The 24282-nt window shown below is 37.1% G+C and overlaps 1 protein-coding gene across 6 annotated transcripts; it reads left to right on the top strand.

Moving 5' to 3' along the window:
• The first annotated feature begins 16973 nt into the window (after positions 1 to 16973).
• On the top strand, positions 16974 to 23920 carry LOC140838903 (uncharacterized). 6 transcript variants are annotated; one of them, XM_073205526.1, is made up of 4 exons: positions 16974 to 17081; positions 18234 to 18655; positions 19266 to 20298; positions 20532 to 23920. In XM_073205526.1, the coding sequence occupies exons 2-4, from the start codon at positions 18462 to 18464 to the stop codon at positions 23589 to 23591; spliced, it is 4287 nt and encodes a 1428-aa protein (XP_073061627.1). In that variant the 5' UTR covers positions 16974 to 17081; positions 18234 to 18461; the 3' UTR covers positions 23592 to 23920. The 6 variants fall into 6 exon arrangements, with proteins under 6 accessions (XP_073061627.1, XP_073061626.1, XP_073061625.1 ...); XM_073205525.1 differs by having other exon boundaries at positions 17010 to 17134; XM_073205524.1 differs by lacking the exon at positions 16974 to 17081 and adding an exon at positions 17154 to 17302.
• Positions 23921 to 24282: the final 362 nt, after the last annotated feature.

Raw genomic sequence — 24282 nt, 5'->3', positions numbered from 1 at the left:
GGGGGCCGATCGGTTTTGTTTTGAGAGTCTAAGGTTTTCGTGGCTAGATCAGGAGAAAGTAGGTGCAGCCGTGCATGGCCTAATTCCAGTCATGGACCGACCCTACTGGGTCCTGGCTGAGAAGGAGCCGTGAGCAGCTGGACGTGAGGGTAGAGGTGTCGGGAAGGGAGCAAGGCTAGTCAGGTCACACCTTGGCAAGATCGATCATTGCGTGTGCATGGAGCTGAAGGCGTGGTTAGGATTGGTCCAGTAGGGTGTCCCGGGCTGATCTTGGTCCTTGGTGACATTGTTTCACGGCTTGTAAGAGTTGGTTAGGTCTAGGATTGAAATATTGAGGGCTTGGTGCATTGGGTTTGTAGGAATCAAGGTGCCGAAAATTCCAGCAGGTAGCAGCGGGTTTTAAGAGGTTCAAAATGGCTGGCATCATTTTGCTTATGGGCTAGTATGGTGTGAATAAGTCGTGGTTAAAACTTAGGAAAGTTTGGTTAAGTTTCAGGTTGATTCGGGTTAAAATCGGAACTTTGGTCAAAGTTTTAAAAAAAATCGTAGAAATTACGGGACAAGCTCGACATTATGTCTAGGAAATGATTATAAATATGTTTTGAAGTGTTCTATTAAGTTCGGTTGGCTTCGGGTAGAAATTTCGAGGTCCAGGGGTAAAATAGTCAATTAGGGTTTCCAGGGGAAAAATGATCATTTTGCATCTGGGTCGAGTTAGCATTCCTGACAGCGCCTTGATCATTAAAATTGCATGTTTAAAATGTATATGATATTATGAACATGATTTTTTTTTATGAAAATACAAAAATACGTTGCATGCTTGACTTTAAGAAAATTCACGTATATGCATGATTTTTATAAGTGATTAATATGATGATATGTTTTGAAGGATGAGAGTTGGTTGTAACTAATACGAACACGAATATGTAAGGCCAATGCTCAGTTGATGGGTAAAACTGTCGCTGATGTAACTGTCGTCAGGTACCACGATTATACGTAGATGGATCTATCGATTAGAGTTGATACGAAAATCATAACTAATAATCTGAATTCAAATAAAGGAAATGAACACGTGTATTTTGATATGATAAGACATGTTTGGACACGATATGCTTTGACACAATATTTTTAAGTTCTAGCTTTTAAGATCATGAAATGTATGTTAATTACTGTAATCAAGTTCATAATCGTCATTGGGACAATTTAATCGATTATAATAAGCAGAGGCTAATTTTTTTAAAAAAAATGCGGAACGTAGTGGAAATCATACTAGTATACATATCAGTATAAAATAAGGTACAAGTCCTGTACATCATACATTCAATATAGACTAAGGTTTAACAACTAGCTATCAAGTGATCCAACCCTATTTACAGCAACATCAAAGTCTGTGGTCTCCACTCTAATCATGATCTCTCGTCATCTCCTCGACCCTGATCCTGTCCCACCTGTTGTCCTGCACACATACAAACACGACAACAGCCGGATAATTCCGGTGAGAATATAATCCCAGTATAAATCAACGAACATGCAATCAAATAATCAATATAAAGCATGAAGCAGATATCAGATATATATCAAAGTTTGAAGCATAATTAATATAAAACTATCAATCATACTCGTGACTCCACGACTCAGACTAGACTCAATCCTAGTCTAGGGATCCCGGTTTCCAGATGTTGGCATTCTTATATAGACCAACAGTAATAGAAGAAATTCTAATTCTATCCACGTCGATATAACCAAACATCCAGTGTCTTGACCTATCCGTCACAGACTGTGGCACTATCGCCAATACACTATCTTGTGACATCGTGCAATGTGCCTGTGGCGATCCCACCACTATCAGACACTTCTGTCACAAGATCACTCGTCTCATACTCGTCTAATACATGCTTCTTATAAATCAATTAAACAGCATATAAAATCAAATCAATGCATATAACAACAATAAGTATGTGATTTAGGGAAACTCAAGTATATCATACTCGACTCTATCTTTTAATATCACATTGACTTGTACTTTTCGCTTGTAGTCTCGGTCTGAAGCAATATCAGTTCTGAACTCAAGGTTGTCTCTGTAAATCTGAAACGACATATTGAGAATCATAATATCAATGTTCTATTCTCAATTCAACACTGAATCTGATTAATCTGGATTTAAGTCAAATCAACGGCATAACGGCACAATCTCAGTATCTCCGTCAATACCAAATCAACAGAAATCAATTACAAATCATAACTCATATCCGATACAATCTGTAATTCATTCATAATCCAAATCTGTCCGATTTCAAATCAATATAATCAAAAAATCATAACAATTCCATAATCAGTCTGTTTTTCAATCTGACTTCGATTCTACGATGTTTAACATATCCAGAACACCATATATGAATCATATCAAATTCCTACAACATCATATTTTCAAATGATACCGAAATTCCATAAAACTTACGTCCAGTTGTAGCCTGCGTCGATAGGAATACAATACCAAAGTCAGATTTTCACCAAAATCCAAATCTAGAATCAAGAATTTGAAGTTGGCCTCGTTTCTCCTTTTCTTCCGTTTCTTACTGTCTGAATACTAAGCTTCCTAATATATATATATATATATATATATATATATATATATATATATATATATATATATATATATATATATATATATATATATAGATTGCATGTGAAAGTACGGGTGGCTTCATCTTTGTCAAACACGTCTCGCGCATATGCGCGACATCACTTGGCGCATATGCGCGAGACCATATGTCTCGGCGCGTCATCTGCACAGCATCTCGCGCATATGCGCGCCCCTGCTCGGCGCATATGCGTGAGGTTCTCTGGAATTGCACTTGGTTCATCGCCCAACTCGCGCATATGCGCGAGGTCTTCTGCCCGTTTTGCGCATGTGCGTGCATCACGTCGCGCATATGCGCGAAAGGCACTGTCCTCGCACATACATCTTCTCATGCTGAGTCAAATCGTGTCCCGATTAATCCCCTCGTAATCATATAAAATCATAAATCAATAATTATAGATCACCAGGATAAAAATTCTCGGGCATTACATTTCTCCCCGCCTAAGATATGATTTCGTCCCCGAAATCACAGGCAATCAATCATATCAGTAAGAAGGAATGTATAATAGAAGCTGAATAGAAACTTACATCAATGTAATAATGCTGGAAATTCCTGTCTCATGTTTGATTCAGTCTCCCAAGTAGCTTCTTCAGTGCCATGACGAGTCCATTGAACTTTTTCAAGAGGAATAGTCTTCGTTCTAAGTTGTTTTTCCTTGCGATCGATAATCTGGATCGGTTTTTCGATGTAACTCAGAGATTCATCAAGTTTTGCCTCATCTGGCTAAATAATGAGAGAATCATCGGGGAGATACTTCCGCAACATAGATATATGAAAGACATCATGTATCCCTGATAATGAAGGCGGTAATGCGAGTCGATAGGCACGATCTCCTATCTTCTCGAGAATCTCGTATGGACCAACGTATCGTGGAGACAACTTTCTTTTCTTGTCAAATCTGACAACTCCTTGGAAAGATGAAATCTTCAAAAATACTCGATCTCCAGTCTCAAATACCAACGGTCGTTGTCTAATGTTGGCATATTTGGCATGTCGGTCCTGAGCTGCCTTCATTTTTTTCTGAATCAGCTTCACTTTTCAGTCATATCTCTGATCATATCAGGTCCAATCTCAGGAACCTCATAGATATCATCCCAATATAAAGGGGATCTGCATTTTTTTTCCATACAACGCTTAGAATGGATCATCTCAATACTCGTCTGATAGCTATTGTTGTACGAAAACTCGCAAAGAGGCAATACATCTTGCCAATTAGTGCTAAAATCAAGCACTACAGCTCTCAGCATATCTTCCAATGCCTGGATCGTCCGCTCTGACTGTCCGTCAGTCTGGGGATGTTATGCGGTGCTCAGATTTAATTTTGTACCTAGAGCCTGTCGCAAACTCTGCCAGAAGTGCGAAGTAAACCGAGGATCACGGTCCTGAAACAATCGACTTTGGTACTCCGTGCAATCTGACCACCTCTCTGACATGAATATCGGCCATCTGATCATATCGGTACGTCATTTTGTATGTAATAAAACTTGCAGATTTGGTCAATCTATCAACCACAACCCAAATCGCACACAACCTTTGGAGGATCTCGGTAATTGCATCACAAAATCCATGGAAATGTGATCCCATTTCCATTCAGGAATGGAAAAACTCTGCAACAATCCTCCTGGTTTCTTTCTTTCTGCTTTCACCTGTTGGCAATTCAGACACTTTGCTACAAATTAAGTAGCATCAGATTTCATCTGTTTCCACCAATACTGTGTCTTCAAATCATTGTACATTTTTCTGCCACCAGGATGAATGCTAAAACGACTGTTGTGCGCTTCTGCTAATATCCGCTGTCTCAAATCTGGAACATTCGGCACAACAAAGCGATTATTCACATACAGTACACTGTCACGTACCTGATACTCTGATCGATGTCCTGCTCTGACCATCGCAATCGAGTTCTGAACATTCTGATCAACTTTCTGAGCCGCTTTAATTTTAAAAATCAGCTCTGGTTCAGCCCGAATAGCACATAATCTCAAAGGCTGACGATCCGCTTCAAAAGCTAATCCAAACAAACAACTGTCTTCTATCAAATTCGACACACCAATAGTCGATAGGGACAAGGAACATACCTTTTGACTCAGTGCATCAGCTGCTGCATTGGATTTCTCTGGATAATAATTGATCTCACAATCAAATTCTTTCAATAAATCCAGTCATCTTCGCTGTCTCATATTCAGCTCTGACTGTGAAAAGAGGTATTTCAAGCTTTTGTGATCAGAATAAATCTCGAATTTCTCACTGTACAGGTAGTGTCGTTATATCTTCAATGAAAAGACTATGACTGCCAATTCAAGATCATGAATTGGATAACGAAATTCATGGGGCTTCAGCTGTCTTGAGGCATAGGCAATGCCATGCCCTCGCTGCATCAAAACACAACTCAATCCACGGTGAGATGCATCACAGTAAACCACAAAATCACCAGTACCCGATGGAATCGTCAACACCGGAGCACTGATCAATCTCTTCTTCAAATCCAGAAAACTGGATTCACAGTCTTCTGACCAAACAAACGGTGCATTCTTCTGAGTCAACTGTGTAATTGGCTTGGCAATGCTGGAAAAATCTTTGATAAAACATCGATAATATCCTGCCAAACCCATAAAACTGCAAATCTCTGGCACATATGTCGGTCTCGGCCAACTGATCACGGCCTCGACTTTGCTTGGATCAACAGAAATCCCATCACCAGATATGATGTGACCCAGAAATACAACCTGTTTCAACCAAAATTCATATTTGGATAGTTAGGCATACAATTTCTCAGCCCTCAGAGTTCTCAAAACAATTCTCAGATGTTCCGCATGATCAATCATATTCTTCGAATATATCAAAATATCATAAATGAATATGATAACGAAATCATCAAGATATCTCTGAAAGACACGGTTCATCAACCCCATAAATACATCCGGTGCATTCGTCAAACCAAATGGCATGACAATAAATTCATAGTGTCTATACCTGGTTCTAAATGCCGTCTTCGAGATATCGGAATCCCCGACTCTCAACTGATGATATCCAGATCTCAGGTCGATCTTGGAGTATACAGATGAACCCTGCAACTGATCAAACAAATCATCAATACGAGGCAAGGGATATTTATTCTTTATCGTTGCCTTGTTCAGTTGCCGGTAATCGATACAAAGTCTCATAGAACCGTCTTTCTTTCTTACAAACAGTACTGGAGCACCCCAAGGAGATACACTCGGTCTGACATACCCCTTGGCTATTAAGTCCTCAAATTGTTCTTTCAGCTCTTTCAGTTCTATCGGTGCCATTCTGTACGGAGCCCTCGAAATCGGAACTGTACCTGGCATCAACTCAATGCTGAAGTCTATCTCTCGAATCGGAGGCAATCCAGGAATCTCATCTGGGAAGACATCAGCAAACTCACATATCACTGGCAAATCCGTCAATGATGGACTCGATTTCAGTAAATCAACTGAATAAACAAGGAATCCATCCGCTCCTTTCTGCAATAATCGAGTCATATTCATAGAAGATATCAAAGGAATTCTGGCTCGAGAACCCTTACCATAAAATTTCCACTCATCAGCCATCTCAGGTCTGAATCTTACAATTTTGTGGAAACAATCGACTGTAGCCTTGTACTTGGTCAACATATCGATACCGATAATACAATCAAAGTCAGATATTCCAAGCACAATACAGTCTAACTCAATTTCATGCCCATCATACTGCAGTATACATGATCTAACAGACTTCACTGATATCAGACCTGTCCCCAACGGAGAAGAGACAGACACTACCGCAGAAAATGATTCAATAGGCAATGCATGACTCAATGCAAATCGCTTATATATAAATGTATGTGATGTACCAGTATCTATTAATACATATGCAGGATAACCAGAAATAAAGCAGTTACCTGCAACAACATCATCAGGTGCATCTTGTGCCTGCTCCTCAGTCAAAGAGAACACTCTGGCTTGCTGTCTCGGAGCTAGCTCATTGTCTGGCTTCCTCTTGGCCTCTACTGTGACTGAGTAGACGGTGCTGGCTGGAAAGAATGAACAACAGATGGTCGTCTCCCAATCTGAGCCACTGATCCAGATGACTCTGCTACCTGGGATCCCTGGGCACCTCTCTGTGGACATACTCGGGAAAAATGTCCCTGCTGTCTACAAATACGACAGCTGCCAAACACTCCTCGGCACTGCTCTGTGGAATGCTTCCCTCCACAGGTGCTGCAATAAGGTCCAGTATAGCTCCGGCTCTGTCGAGGACTCCCAGAGCTAGAAGAACTGCTTCCTGACTTCTGAATTGATTCCCTCTAGCTTTCAAGAAATCCTTCTTTCCGCCACTGCTGTTGCCACCCTCAAATCGGGGAGGTGGTGAAGGCATCTGTGGTCTCGGTGCTGGTGGAACAAATGAAGCTCCTCTCTGTCTCATCAAACCGGCTTCGGCTCCCTTAGCTCGGTTCAAGGCATCAGTGAAATTGTTTGGCCTCCCGGTATTTACCAAGGTAAAGATCTCAGGATTTAGGCCATTAATAAACTGATCAGCAACGACCTCATCATTTTCAGCCACATGTGGAGCAAACCGCAACAAGGTCGAGAACTTGGCCACATATTCCTCAATGTTTATCTGGCACTGTCTCAAATTAGCAAACTCAGCCCCCTTGTCCTTCCTGTACGACACTGGAAAGAATCTCTGATAAAATTCGGTTCTAAACACATTCCAGCTAATAGTCGTACCTCGATGCTCTAATGCCTTCTTCGTGGTAATCCACCAGTTCTTTGCAATATCGTGCAACTGGTGTCCAATTAGTTTCACCTTTCGCTCATCAGTATAGTCCAGGGACTCAAACAACATCTCGATATCGTCTAGCCAACTCTCGCAATCCACTGAAGTCTCGGTACCCTTCAAAGTCGGGGGATGGAATGACTGAAACCTCTTTAACAATGTTTCCATTGGAGTTGTTGTTACATCCATTGGAAGATTCGAAGTGCTACCCTGTTCTGGTATTCTTCTCGGAGGCACATCTGATAATCAAATGGATTAGTAACCCAAACACAACAACCGATTTCCGTCCTCCTCTGATCATCTTACTGCTGATCCAGAATCGGCTCTGATTCTTCTCAATAACACATGTTTTCAAATCAAATCAGATAAACAAATAAACATGCATTATAAAGCAGTAAATCATGCTAGCAATCAAAAGCAGGAAATAAAACTCAATCTACCCCGCTCACTAGCTCCTATCTCAGTCTAAAGGATTTATCGCTCTGATACCACCTGTTGTGGGGACCCGGACGCTAATCAAGTTCATAATCGTCATTGGGACAATTTAATCAATTATAATAAACAGGGTCTAATTTTATTTTATTTTTTAAATGCGGAACGAAATGGAAATCATACTAGTATACATATCAGTATAAAATAAGGTACAAGTCCTGTACAGCATACATTCAATATAGACTAAGGTTTAACAACTACCTATAAAGTGGTCCAACCCTATTTATAGCAGCATCAAAGTCTGTGGTCTCCACTCTAATCATGATCTCTCGTCATCTCCTCAACCCTGATCCTGTCCCACCTGTTGTCCTGCACACATACAAACACGACAACAGTCGGATAATTCCGGTGAGAATATAATCCCAGTATAAATCAACAAACATGTAATCATATAATCAATATAAAGCATGAAGCAGATATCAGATATATATCAAAGTCTGAAACATAATTAATATAAAACTATCAATCATACTCGTGACTCCACGACTCAGACTAGACTCAATCCTAGTCTAGGGATCCCGGTTTCCAGATGTTGGCATTCCTATATCGACCAACAGTAATAGAAGAAACTCCGATTCTATCCACGTCGATATAACCAGACATCCAGTGTCTTGACCTATCCGTCACAGACTGTGGCACTATCGCCAATACACTATCTTGTGACATCGTGCAATGTGCCTGTGGCGATACCACCATTATCAGGCACTTCTGTCAAAAAATCACTCGTCTAATACATACTTCCTATAAATCAACAGAACAACATATAAAATCAAATCAATGCATATAAAAACAATAAGTATGTGATTTAGGGAAACTCCAGTATATCATACTCGAGTCGATCTCCCAATATCACATTGACTTGTACCTTTCGTTTGTAGTCTCGGTCTGAAGCAATATCAATTCTGAACTCAAGGCTATCTCTGTAAATCTGAAACGACATATTGAGAATCATAATATCAATGTTCTATTCTCAATTCAACACTGAATCTGATTAATCTGGATTTAAGTCAAATCAACAGCATAACGGCACAATCTCAGTATCCCCGTCAATACCAAATCAACATACATCAATTACGAATCATAACTCATATCCGATACAATTTGTAATTCATTCATAATCCAAATCTGTCCGATTTCAAATCAATATAATCAAAAAATCATAACAATTCCATAATCAGTCTGTTTTTCAATCTGACTTCGATTCTACGATGTTTAACATATCCAAAACACCATATATGAATCATATCAAATTCCTACAACATCATATTTTCAATTGATACCAAAATTCAATAAAACTTACGTCCAGTTGTAGCCTGCGTCGATAGGAATACAATATCGAAGTCGGATTTAAAATCGAACGGACGGATTTTCACCAAAATCCAAATCTAGAATCAAGAATTTGAAGTTGTCCTTGTTTCTCCTTTTCTTCCGTTTCTTACTGTCTGAATACTAAGCTTCCTAATATATATATATAGATTGCATGTGAAAGTACGGGTGGCTTCATCTTTGTCAAACAAGTCTCGCGCATATGCGACATCACTCGGCACATATGCGCGAGACCATATGTCTCGGCGCTCATCTGCACAGCACCTCGCGCATATGCGCGCCCCTGCTCGGCGCATATGCGCGAGGTTCTCTGGAATTGCACTTGGTTCATCGCCCAACTCGCGCAGATGCGCGAGGTCTTCTGCCCGTTTTGCGCATGTGCGCGCATCACGTCGCGCATGTGCGCGAAAGGCACTGTCCTCGCACATACATCTTCTCATGCTGAGTCAAATCTTGTCCCGATTAATCCCCTCGTAATCATATCAAATCATAAATCAATAATTACAGATTACCAGGACAAAAATTCTCGGGCATTACAATTACAGTACTTTTCACAGTTGCATGTTATGTATATGTACTTGTTATGAAAATTTCAGGTGTGTTGAGTTTTTAGACTCACTAGGTGTGAATGATGTACGTGAGCATATTGATGAGGAGATTGAAGGTACCGAAGACTGAGTAGGCAGAGCTGGATGTACGCACGCTAACCCGATGACCATACTTTTCCGCATTATACGTTTATGGGTTAGGAGTAAAACATGGACATTTTTATACATTTTTATCTTTTATATGTTGATGGCTTGACAGGTTTGCATGTTATCAATTTGAATTATTTTAAACTGGAATATTTTTACCTAGTTGTTGATTACTTTTTAAAATGTGTGATTATCGGCAGTTATTGCATGCATGCATATAAATGTATTTTTCGAAATTAAGTTACAATTTTTTTTTTCTAGTAGTGTTATAGAAGTAGACGTTTCATACTCAATTATCCAAACATCCTAAACCAATTCCGTGTATTTTTACTTTTCCAATTTTAGTTTATTAGCCTAACTGCTATATCACTTCATTTTCCGTGTTTAAATCGTTTTAGTAAGCTTTTTTCCCTGCAATACCCAAATGGTATATTGAAGTCCAACTAACGAGAATTAAAATTTAGTTTTGTTAATTCAACCGAATTAATTTTTAATTTTTTTTTGAGATTGTTTATTAATCATATTAAAATCAATATATCGATCGTAACAGATTTTAACCTTTAAATCTCACTCTCGTTGCCAGGCCAATGAATCATTGACTTTAAACATCGGTTTCAAGCACACTGGTGTGGATGTTAAATTGATCGATAATATGTTGCATTGTTTTTAAATTTAAAAAAAATACTTCCTAATCGAGAATTCACGATATAATTAAAAAAATAACAAACTTATAAAAATAAAATATATCAAATTGATAATTCATGACACAATCAAACGTTCAAACTTATGAACATACGCATTCATGTGGTGTATACGTAGAAATTAAATTGCTTTTTATTAATTAACTCGTGTAAAAAGAATATATTGAAGCATATATAATTATATATATATATGATTAGAAATGCAAACAAATTGATTGCGTTTGGCTACCATTTACACTTTCAAGTACATTCGATGCTGAATTTTATTTTATTGAACCGGTCGATCCTACAAACTCCGTAAAAAGAGTCTTCGCAACAGTTTTATTCTGAAAACCCAAATTATCAATTTTTGCAACAATTTTTTTCCCCAAATTGGCTTCGATTAATTTGATTCTACAAATAAATACTAAATAAATTATGTTTTAAACCATAAAAAGTTTATATAATTGGTTTTAATTTGTCTATAAAAATATATTTAATTATACTACAATAAAATTAGTGGAGTCAAGCTCATAAAGAAATGTCAACCCATTATTTTATTTTATATCATTTCTTTAATCCAAGGTAAAAGAATTTTATTTACAAAATAAGACATTGAATCAAATCAAATATATATGGTATTGAATGAAAATAGAAATAAATTTGGATTACCCACAATAATTGATTATAAGTGTTTTTTGAATTAGATTTGTCTAATAAAAAAATTCAATATCTTATTCTTCAAATGGAAAAATCTTTTGTTTTTCAAACTTTATATTTTACATCTCGAAGAATGCCTTGATGTATTTTTTCTCCTATTTTTAACATAAGAAATATTGTTACTGCATTTTACGTAATTTTATTTGACTTGAAATTAATTTAAAGAGTTATTATATTAGTAAATGAGAGATTTATATTAATTATCCATAATCTCGCATTAAATTTTATTATTCAGATTATTTCCCCCCACAACAGTTGTGGGGACCCGGACGCTAATCAAGTTCTTAATCATCATTGTGACTAATTAATCAATTATAAAACAGGGTCTAATTTTTTTTTCTTTTAATATACAAAACGGAAACGTAATGTAATTAAATTCAAATTACATATTAAACATAAACATACACATCATGTATTATCTACAAGGATTCAACTAGGTTCAACTACATATCAGTGCTGAATCCTAAGTTGCTTCGAAGCCCGGATCTCCACGCTATCTAGTCCAGCCTCTTTCTTTTCTTGACCCTGAACCTGCCCCACCTGTTGTCATGCACACATACAAAACAAGACAACAGCCGGATAACTCCGGTGAGATATAAATATCCCAGTATAAACAATGTAAACGTGCAATCATATAAAAACATATATAAAAGCATATAAGCAATAATCATAACATGTATCAAATCAGAACATGAAGCAATATCAAGAATAACTCTTATTCTAAACATGTACCATCATCAGGAACATAATCAACATCAAATAATATAAATCAATATCAAGCAATGACTCACACTCAGACTCAAACTCAACTCAAACAACGCGTCGTCTCAGACTCGACTCAACTCTAACCTAGGGATCCCGATGTCTGGGCGAAACAGCCACAGAATTGACGACTCAGTCAAGATTTAAGCGAATCAGCCAATAGCTAGGCGAAACAGCCGATAGCTAGACGAATCAGTCAATAGATAGACGAATCAGTCAATAAATAGACGAATCAGTCAATAAATAAGCGAATCAGCCAATAGCTAGGCGAAACAGCCAATAGCTAGACGAATCAGTCGGTGACTAGGCGACTCAGCCAATGACTAAACAATTCAGCAGTCCATACATGCAGTTGCTATAAATCAATAGACTACAAATAGCAATCCTCAACAATTACAAATATCAATGTAATAACTAAGTATGTGATTTAGGGAGACTCGAGTCAAACCTTACTCGAGTTGTGCAATCCCAACTCAACATTAATTTATACCTTTCACTCTGATACTCTGACTCTGTCGAAGTCTCGAACCCAAGCCTGTCAATACTCAATCTGACAATACGATATCGAGGGTACAATATCAATACACCAACCAAACAATACTGGATATAATCAGAATTCTACCAAATTCTGTTTCAACAACGTAACGCCATAATTTCAATATATCCAGTACTACCATATCAGTCAGATATCAATCCCAACCTCTCATAATCAATAACCACTCAATTCTGATATCATATCAATTCTGAAAATCATAACAAATCCATATGGTATCTATTCTTCAGTCCGGTTTCGATTATACGATGTCTAACATGACAAGAACATCATATATGAATCATATCAGATTCTGATAATACCATAATTTCAAATCATATTCAAACGTAGCAAAACTTACGTCCAGTTGTAGCCTACGTCGATAGGAACACAACACTGAAGTCGGATTCAAAATCGGACGGGCGGATTTCTCGTAAATCGAATTATAAAATCAAGAAGTAAAACTTCCCCTCAATTCTCGATTTCTGCTGATTAACGTTTGTATGCATATATATATATATATATGTATATATATATATATATATATATATATATATATATATATATATATATATATACATAACTCGTGCATATCATAAACGTGGCATGTTTTGGTTCTGCATGACTCGCGCTCGGGCGGTAAGAAAGTACCGCTCGAGCGCGGCACTTTCTGCCCGGAAGCTTGGCTTATTACACATTGGCGCTCGGGCGGTAATATTATACCGCTCGGGCGCCAAACATTCTGCCCGAGACATATTGCTAATGAACATTGGCGCCCGGGCGGTCAAAAACTACCGCTCGGGCGCCACTAGTTCTGTCCAATTTTGTATAAGTCATATACTTGGCCCCGTTCGGTCTCGGCATAATGCATCTATAATCATATCAGTTCGTCATCAATAAATCATCTCAAATTACGTTAATCATCTCAGATTACGGTAACCAAATTCTTGGGCATTACAACAGTACTCTTGTCATTACGAGAGAAAAACTTTATAATAATAAAACTCGAGTATAACATCAGATACAACTACATAATTATAATTTATTGCTATAATTTATTGCTTATAAAATAGAGAAAAATTCATTTTGTTACATGAATGGTACGACCGAGAGTTTGTCGTTTTACTAAAAGTTATAGCTTGTGGTAATTGTGCAATTCAAATATTTTAAACAGTATAACAGCTCAAACGCCACATTTTGGTGTAATAAGCCGAGACAATTATTGCACCTCAATGATTTCTCTACCAATAATTGTGCTTCTTGCACTGTGATATTGGCTCTGATATCATTTATAAGATCGAGTGTTTGCCGCTTTTGTCAAAATCTATAACTGGTGATTCAACTAAAATATTTAAAACCATACACAAAAGCTCTAACGCCAATTTTCAATTGCTCTAACAAGTGTAGACAATTATTGTACATCAACACAAACTATTGATAAATTAACAAATGAGTAAATGAACTATTATAAATCACTTAATTGATATTTATAAATTAATAAATTGATAGAAAAATTTGTAATTGCGCAACTCAAATATTTTAAACAGTATAGCAGCTAAAACGCCACGTTTTGGTGTAATAAGCTGAGAAAATTATTACACATCAATGATTTCTCTACCAATAATTGCGCTTCTTGCAATCAATGAGAATCAAAACCTTGATATTGGCTCTGATCTCATTTGTAAGATCGAACGTTTTTCGTTTTGTCAAAATCTATAACTCGTGATAATGATACAACTCAAATATTTGAAATCATACAACAGTTTAAACGTCAAATTCCGATTACTCTAACAAGCATGTATAATTATTGTACCCTAACACGAACTATTGATAAATTAACAAATGAGTACATGAACTATTATAATAGTGTTGTGAGCAGGGGCGGAGGCACTAAGGGGGCTGGGTTGGGCTCCAGCCCCCACTAAATTTTTTTTTTTAAAAATAAATATGTTTTATTTTAAAAAATTTGTTGATGAGACCCCAATCTGTATTTTTTTCTTCTTTAGCTTCTCTATTCTTCTCTCTCAAATCATCACAATTTTAATTACTTCAAATTGCCGTAACTTCATAATCGGTCGCCAATTTTAAAAATCGATTGTAGATTCGGAAATCCCACGGAAAAAGTTTTTTTTTAATACCAAATTTTCAAAGTTTCTTTGTCGTCTTGAAATCAGCCGTCGCCCATTGGTCACCGTTTTCACCGAAAATATGAGAAAATCTTAACGTTAGACTTTCTACCGCTCGTTCTTGTTGTTCTTCGTTAGATTTCGAATTTTAAAGGTAATTTCAGATTTTAGTTCAAAATTTGGGTATTTTGGTTTTTTTTTTTAATTCCGATAATTGATATATGTTAAATTTTTTATTGTAGTTACTATTTTGAGCCGATTGATGATATTGATAATTTTTGAGAATTTATTTGAGCATTATTTCGAATTTCCAGATTTTATATTGAGTATTGCGATTTTTAGTGTTGATTATTTATTATTTGGATGTTTAGATGCTATAGAAAATATAAATGCGAATTTATGGAATCTTGTAGGAATTTTGGAAAAATTCAGAATTATGTAAATGGGATTTTCGAATTTATATTCAGTAGTGTTTTAGCTCCATGTTTTTGAAGGTATTAAATATTAAATACTCTTGTTCTATGTTTTCATGAAGTCAATTGTTACATATTTTTATTTTAATTTTTTTAATTAATTATTTATTTTATTAAATACAGCATGGGACGGAGTCAACCCCAAGTAATTTTAAATCCTGGCTCCGCCCTTGGTTGTGAGATAAAAAAAAAAAAGAAGAAGAGAAACTAATATTATTATATTAAATTGAATGCTTCATCGGCCGACTTAATCCTTTCACATCCATCCCACTCGCCCAATTGACGTGCATGCATCCTCTTGTGTTTCACGTACGTAATCTAATTAATGTTAGTTGCTTAATTATTATCATATTGTAAAATAAAACGTCTTCTTTCTCTTAAATGGAAATTTTTTGCCAACTCTTTTTCTCAATTTATTTTCCTAAATTCAAAATTACTCTACGATACACCATTAAATAATATCTTTAGCAACAATTTAATAAATTTTATTTTTAGTATCATATTAAAAGTTTATTATTAGAATTACTTATTTATCTAACGTAATTATATTCTTTGCATTATTTGATTTTTTTAAGGAAAAGTTGGTGAAAAATCCTCAGTCAAAACATTTCTTTGAGTTCACTTCCTACCCACAAAATTGTGGTACTATGTCATACAATATGTGGTACACTTCATGTGGAAATGTAGTACTAAAAAGTATCCAGGGACTGAACACAAAAAAAATCGATAACTGGGGACTGAAGACCAGTTTACCGTTTTTTTAATTATTTGAGCTCAAATGAGTCGAAAGTTACTCGGAACAAAATATCATGATTTCTTCTATTTATCGAGCCTAGGCTTATATTTTATTAACAACGTATTTTTTTTTTCAATTTAAGTGGGCCAATAATAATAATAATAATAGACCTCCAAACTCCTATAATATCCAATAATTCGATTTCAATGAGTGGAGTAAACGAATCAGATCGAGTCGAATATTAGTAAAAAATAATAATTAATGTTTGAATTTAACTCAAATTAAGTATATTCGAGTTCTAACTCGATTCAAAACTCGAATTATTTTTTTATTTTTTGACTCGCGTTTGGTTCGAAAAGAATTTTGAGTTCCGCTCGAAATCTTAGAACTCATTTGCGAACTTTTTTTAAACTATTGTTCGGATACTCACTCTCAACAATGAACGTCGGAAAATTCGAAATGTATATATATTTGGTATATAATAATATTTTATTAATAAAATATTAAGATTATCAAGTGGTCCGTAAATCATCAAATAAAATAATATTTTCTTAAAAAAATTCGAACATATTAAAATTCGAGATGAATTCGATGAATAACTCGATTTCGATAATTTAAATATACGAATCGAATCAATTTATGAAACGACTCAGAAATTCGAGAAGAGACTCGATTGTTCGCCCTTGTTTCAACTAGTTCAAAAAACCAGAAAGAAAGGACTGGCGTTAATTGCGATTGTCGTGTAGCGGTGGGAGCGTTTTACAGTGGCTGTAAATTGTCGAAAAGGACGAGGCCAAAACCGACAAGTGAGCAACACATACGTGATGGCAGAGAAAATATCAAGAATTAAAAACAAGTACCACTTTGTGTTGCGATTTCAATTCTATTAAATTATATATATACATGGAAAATACTCTCTGGGGGCAGGTGTAGGCGTAGGATACAACAGCTTTGCGGAGAGTAACTTTTTTTTTTATTTCTTTTCTAAAACACAATTTTTTCACACTCCCTCCCATTAAACAATTCTTTGAATATTTGGTTGCTTCTTTATTTTCTCTCTCACGCATATTCACTGCTTTTTGGAGGAGAGAAAAAGAACCTGATGCCCCTTTTGATGTGTGAGTGGGTGGTGCTGTTTTCTCTTCTTACTCACACGCATATACATACATACGTACGTACATACAATCACTTCTCTCTATTATCTCCCTTTCTCTCTCTCTTTTTTTTTTCTTGGCTCTCACATTCATTGTTTTGGTTTTCTATCTGCTCTATAATTGTTTGAGAATAACCCCGTTTTTTCTTTCTTCTTGGGTAATTCAGCCTCTATCTAAGATAACAGGTCTGTGGAAATTGGAATCGTTTTTTTTTCCATGGGTACGAGGTGATTTGTTGAAATCACTTTGCTTTTTCTTGCTGGGTTTTTCCTTTATTTGTGATCTTTCCTCAAATTTTTTTGGCGTTTCTCTCTTCTTCTTGGCTGTTTGGCGGTGAATAAACAAATTTTCACCTGGGTTCCGTGCTCTTTTTTGATTGTAGTCTGTGTTATTGTGATGTGCTACGATCTATAGTTCTGGGTGATTCGTGGTGTGGTTCGGTTGTCTTTGAGGAAGGATTTGCTCCACCATTAGTTTCTCTGCAACCAAAGCAAAAGCAAATCTGGTCCCTGTGCATTCTAAAATTTTCTTTTTTTATGCTTACTGTTCACTCAGACTGACCAAAGATTTGGATTTGGGACCTAAGTGTTTTTTCTTTTTCCATTTTAATCCGAGTCTTTTTTCCCCATCATAGTGTATCTTCAACGGGCGACTTTGATTTCGAGCTGGGTTTATGCTATATTTCATGTGAACAAGCATAAAATTTTCTTGGGTCATCTCGAGAATCTTTCGTCCCCGGTCATCATTTCTACTTGACTTTGCCTTCTAGGATTTGGTATTTTAATTGCGTGAATGCTCAGTTGTTTCCCATATTGAAAAGCTTCAGCTAAATTCACGAAATTTGTCTTGGTTCTGCCCACATAAAATAACACTCGATGAGGGTTTGATCATTGCTTGTATCTTTCTTTATCTGCCAAAATTTGCTTCTTTTCTTGCTAAATCAGGCTGTCTCAAAGAGCTTAGATGGCTTAATATATCGAATCTCTTCAAAATCACTCTCTCTGACCACATAAAATAACACTGTTGAAGGGTCCATAATCTGCTTTACTTGTAGTCCAAACTGCGTGTTTTCCGCCATCAAACTTCTTGATCTTATGCTATATCGATTCTTTGCAGGACGTATGAATGGATAGTTGAATAAAAGACACTACAGCTGGACTTGTTTAGCTTTTCGTTGGCGGAGGCGGCAGTGGTGGAACTTGTCGAGAGAGGCCTTTTAGGCTACTGTTATGCTGAAGGCTAAGTATAAGAAGATAAGGCTTTGCTTTGGAGGAGGAGGAGAAATAACAAAATCTTGTGTCTGTTGGCTACACAGCATAAGAAGAAAGAAAAGGGTATCAGCAGATGTTATCCACTGAAGCTCCTCCACCAGATCTCCCATGTCCTTGTGTTATCTCACAACAGAATAGTGGTGGCAGTAATATTTTTAGTATTGATGAGAGGGATTCTGATAATAATCAGCAACAGCTTGAGGTAGATCTGTTCAAGTCAGACCTTGATGATAACAACAACAACCCCCTTCCCAAGTTCTCCATAAGGTAATAACTTTACCTTAATTATCCATTATAATTTTTACTTTTGATTGTTTTGTCTTGATTCAAGTAATTTAATTATTAATTTTTTTTTCTTGATTTTTGGGGTTCATCTCTTCATGTGTTTTCCTCGATCCATAAATATCTCTTCACCTTGTTTTTAATCTTATATTTTATTTGAGATTTTGTCTAATCTTGGATTAATGACCTTCTGTATTAGCAGGTCTTGGTGTTGGTGATCTTCCATGTGTAAATAAAGCTGTGATCTTTCTAATCTTGGATGACCTCCATGGGATAATCAATTTTGACTACCTATTTTTAGGAAATAAGTTTCTTTGGTCATTTTATGCTCAGTGGAATAATAAGAAATCGATCAGCTTGAGTTCTTTCTTGAAGCGCCTTCACATTTGTTGAAATTTCTTTTCTTTTCTTTTCTTTTTGGGTTTTTTTCCCAAGATATGTGAGTTTTTTTTCCTAGGCACATTCTCATTGATCTTGAGATACACTTTCTAAAATATGTTTTTCTACTGCATTGAAATAATGGCATAAATTTATTTTAATTTGGTATGTATTTGTATGTTAAGTTACTTACGGAAACCACTTGTCTTTCTTGCAGGGATTATGTTTCCAGTGCACGGGGAAAAGATATCAAGAATAATTGGCCATTTTCTCAGAAGAATTTGCAACTTTGCCTTAAGCATGGCGTGACTGATGTGTTGCCACCTTTTCAGCCTCTTGATACTGTGAGAAATCCATCACGCATGAAATGTGTTGATGTGAAGCTACCCGCGTTGAGCGATAGGATTTTGTCAAGTGGATTTTGGGAAGGAAAAGAATTCGAGCCTACCACTCTTCCTTCTTGCTCGAATATAAATTCTGTCCCACTGATTAAAGCTCCTTGTTCAAAACCTGAAGCGGTGAGTTTTCCGAGATCTTCTGTTGAAAAGATTGAATCTTCGGCTCCGGCATCCAGAAAGGTTGAAAAAAGTACTCAAAACTCCGCTAAGAATTGTAAACTGATGGTGAAGTGGAGCAAAATTGCTGAGCCACTGTCAACCGAACATTCCGAGCCTATGGCTTCAAAAGTGTGCCCGGTGTGCAAGACTTTTTCGTCTTCATCTAACACCACTCTGAATGCCCACATTGATCAGTGTCTTTCAGGGGTCTCAACAATGGATTGGACATCAAATTCTAAAGTGAGTAAGCATAGAATAAAGCCAAGAAAAACAAGATTGATGGTGGACATCTATGAAACAGCACTACACTGTACGTTAGAGGATCTTGATAGAAGAAATGGAACAAATTGGGCATTAAACATGATTTCTTCAACCCAGGATTTGGAGGCGGATACTAAAGAGGAGAAGAAGAAGAAGATAGATTCGTCTATCGATGTGGAAGGCAACGAGGAAGGTGCTGTATATGTTGACTCAAGTGGCGCAAAGTTTCTTAGTTTATCAAAGTGTAGTGATCTTCCGTCTAATTCAAATGCCAAAGATGATTGTGGAACAAGGAAGTTTGTCGTGCTGAATAAAGAAAGCAAAATTCCTTTAAGGAAGAAGAGAAGAGTTCTTGTCAAGAGACACAAATCACTGAAGCATTCTCATTATGGACGAGCAAGCTCCTCTTCGGGGCCTAGTCATTGTCCTGAGGTGGGATACATAATTTCCTCTTGCATTTTAATTTTGTTTTATCATACGCAATGAATAAAATTCCGAAGATTAATTTTATATGCTGCTAACGAATTTATTAATTCCGTTCAGATTTTAAAAAAATTTGTTAGACCTTAGGGCTTTCTTGAAGTATTAAAATATTTTCTCCCCATAAAATACTTTAAATGATTGAATATGCATCTTATGAAAACATGAAATGGGTTTATTTACAGGTTAAAAATGTTAAACAAAAGAAGCTGTTTCATGAAGATGGTTATGAGGAAGAATATACAACACAGCCTGTCAAAGCCTATGATCAGATAAAATCTGGTGAGACGGAAATGGTGAAGCAGTGGGTGGTAGGCTCAAAGCGTACTGGTTTCAGAAAAATCAGTCAAGAACATGAACATCAACATCCAGATAAAAGTGTAAAGAACGTGATAGTGAAAGATAGCCATTCATCACGTGGAGATTCATACATAAAAGGAACACGTGACTCAAATTCCCCGGTTTTCTATGATGAAAATCCTCTTTTACCATCTCAGTGCCGGAAAAGGAAGGAAAACTTACAGTATGCTTCTCATGATGAACACATCAAGCAGCTTTATCTACGAAAGAGGGCTGGAGTTTCTGTGATGACATCTCAAGACTGTCATGGTAAGAGAAATCGTCTTGCGCTGCTTAAGTGCATAAAGAAACATTCAAGAAAAGATAGGCCCTTACTTCACAAACGCCATATAGACCCTCTGAGTGGTGCAGAAAATCTCGGCTTTTCTGGAAGTAACAAGAGAAATGAGATAAATACGAGTACGGGTTTAAATGCTGAATGTTCTTTTAGAGATTCAAGAATGTCCCACCATCACGCGTTCTCATATGAAGGCAAGGATTTGGCATATTCGAGGCAACCACCCTTCGACCATGTAATTTCACCTGGACATAATAAGAAGTCATCTATGAGGAAGAAGTCGTTTGCCAGTCAAGCATCTGCTCCTGAATTAAAGGATAATTCAAGGCATTTCAACTTGAAGAAGCCTAGGCTACATTACACGTCGGACTCAGATGATGAGGCAGTAGTGCCACGATCTGCAATTTGTAGACGAGATAATCGCGTAGAAAAACTGAGTGTAAATGCAGCTCAAATGGAAATAACTTCTGTTAGGTCATCCATGGAGCCAGCAAGGGTTTTGAAAATTCGAAAGAAGGAGATATTCTTGAATTCTAGTAAAGAGGTGGACATGGCTTCAAAGGGCTCTGAGATATCACCTGAATTGGATAGTCATGGTGTTAGAAAAAATATTGATTCTTTTATGGGTGGCGATGTTCCTGCAAGTACATCGAATGTCTTAGACACTGTGAAAGAGGCTGAAATTCAAGATGAATTTGTTTGTGATTTGATTTCTCAAAGAGCCGATGGAGCAGCATTTTTAGCCTTGAGGAAATCTTTGGAGTCTTCATTCTATGAGATTGCTGGTCCATCAAACGTGAAGAGTGTTTTACAAGGTTATGTAGAAACCTACAACAAGCATTGTCCGGCTGAACTATTATTGGGTGGTGAATCTGAGATGTTTTACACAGACAAAGTTGCCAAAAGTATGACTAGTTCCGATACTGGGACGGTCGGTGAAATGGATGTTAATGAAGGACAAGGAAATTACTTTGTTGATGTGGATCCAATACCCATACCCGGACCTCCAGGCTCGTTTTTGCCGAGTCCGGGGCGTATGAGCTCAGAAGAACTTCAAGGAAATTCATCATTAACCACCTGCAGGATTCAATCTTCTGAAGACAAACATGAATTGATGGATGTGGATTCGTCAGATTCTCCTATTTCTTCTGCCTCATTGGTATCTGAATCCGCTGCTGGAAGATCTGATTCTGTATCTGCCAAAAACTTGTCGGAGCTTTCAGATGGTATTCAAGACCAGAGTCGATGTAACATCTCCGAGGATAGGGTTGTTGAAAGTTCCAAACTCTCTGAACTGGCCAGTCCTGTGGAAGGAGAGCCCGATCTCGACGAGTCAAGGGCCGATTTGTTGTTAACTGAAACGAATACTCACATATTGAAGAACAGTCAACCTTGTTGTTGCTCTAGGAAAGGAGTTTTTCTAAAGGATTCTTTTAATTGTCAAGGGTCGCAAATTGTATGGCGAAGGAGTATTGCTTCTCTTGCAGTTCGTTCCCAGGAAAAGCGTACTGGTGGTGATCAGAGTGAAACGGCCCTCAATTCCATCGTGATGTCACAAACACCACCTCGGAAAGTGCAAACTCCCGGAGCTGAAAACCGTACATCAAATTCACAGATGGGGTATGCTCCTAGACTAGTCTCTCAGGATTCTGAGACCAAGTTTCCAACTTGTGGTGATTGCAAGTCTACTAGTCCATCAACTACTAATCCTGTACTCAGACTGATGGGAAAGAACTTGATGGTGGTGAACAAGGAGGAAACATTGTCTCCTCAAATGTCGCAAACCCATTTAAGTATGGCCAGAGACAGACATCCTAGCATGCTATCAATTGTTGATAATGAGATCACAACTGTCAGGTTTCCGAATGAGTGCTATTCCATTCATCAAAATTTGTCCCAAGTTCCTTCCAGATATGACCATATGCAACCCAGCATGCTGGCACAACATTTAGATGCAAGTCCCCCAAATTGTTTCGAAAACACTCCTAAGATAAGGATTCAAGGATCGACCCTACACCCATCAGCATTTTTGCTCTCAAGTAAGAGTTTTGGTGGAAGTCTTGCATCCTCTTTGGAACATCACGATTTTGCTAGCGGGAGCAATATGACTTCTGAATTTGGATTCAGTATTGGACCAGAAACTCCCATAACATATGGTGTTGAGAAAGTTCAAACTCATGGGCACCAACTAATACGGTCTACAGACTTTTCTGGTTCCAGAAACAAGGAAACACTTGTTATCAATGAATCACTGAAAAGCAAGCCTGGGCTATCTGTTAGAGCAACACATGACGGGGAGAAAATAGAAATGAGGAGATCTCCGGTTGGGATTTCTGCGCCAGTGGTATTTGGACATGATTCGAGACTTGTGAATCCCGCTTTCTATAATAATCAGACGCAGGGATATCCTGTCTGCAATGGCTCTCAAGCTTTTTACGCCACCAATATACAAGTGCCATCTTCTATGGGAATCTTTAAAGCAAATTCGGTTCAATGGAATTGCACACGAGAAGGTTCAGCCATATTGCATCCAAATTCCGTAACAGTTTCATCTCCAGCTGCTAGTCATCCAAGGTCTTCACTGTATTTTTCTCCTGGCTTTTCATAGTCAGTTATCTTTACTTGACAGGACCATTTACTCACAGCACATGCATGGCATGCACGTTAATATCTGGTTGACTTCTTACACATCAATGGCAATAGTTTACTCAAACGACGTGAACACAATCTAGTGAAGGAGAACCAGCATATATATATATGTAATGAAACAGATGAGTTTTAGCTCTGATATTTATTAGCTTTGCTTGTTTATAGCATCTGAAAAGTCTGGTACTTTTAAAGCAGTTTAGAAGCTAAAAGCTTCCCGGAGGCTTACATATATGTAAAACATCTCTTTGAACAATGAGTCACCATGAGAAAACTTGTTTGTTCTTTCTACATCTTTTTTATTCCGCGTTGCATCCTCGACAAACGCGATTGTACATCGGTTCATTTAAATCCCGGAAACACCAACAATCAGCTCCGAGTTGGAAAGGAAGTTTGTTTAAATCGATACTTTGTTGAGCTTAAATTATCAAGTCAATAATTCGATTAACCATAGCTAGTAAAAATGGCTTAAATCAGTTTTACTGAGGGCATATACTCAGAAGCAGATAGAAACCCATTATTTCATGTAAGAAGAACACTAGTGTATATTGAAATGTTATCAACAACATCAATCCACATGTTTCTTTTTTCCCTCTTACATTATTGAAGACAAGATTCTGTCTTTTTAATGCAAGGATGTATGTACATATGTA

Source organism: Primulina eburnea, chromosome 8 (genome assembly GCF_022965805.1).
Source record: "Primulina eburnea isolate SZY01 chromosome 8, ASM2296580v1, whole genome shotgun sequence".
Classification (NCBI taxonomy): Eukaryota; Viridiplantae; Streptophyta; class Magnoliopsida; order Lamiales; family Gesneriaceae; genus Primulina; species Primulina eburnea.
Note: the sequence above shows the minus strand (reverse complement) of the source record. Positions and strands in the feature narration are given on the sequence as shown.

Coding starts and splice junctions, on each gene's coding strand:
- LOC140838903 (XM_073205526.1), top strand. CDS start 18,462: ATGTTATCCACTGAAGCTCCTCCACCAGATCTCCCATGTCCTTGTGTT. Junction 18,656..19,265: donor CTTCCCAAGTTCTCCATAAG/GTAATAACTTTA, acceptor TCTTTCTTGCAG/GGATTATGTTTCCAGTGCAC. Junction 20,299..20,531: donor GGCCTAGTCATTGTCCTGAG/GTGGGATACATA, acceptor GTTTATTTACAG/GTTAAAAATGTTAAACAAAA.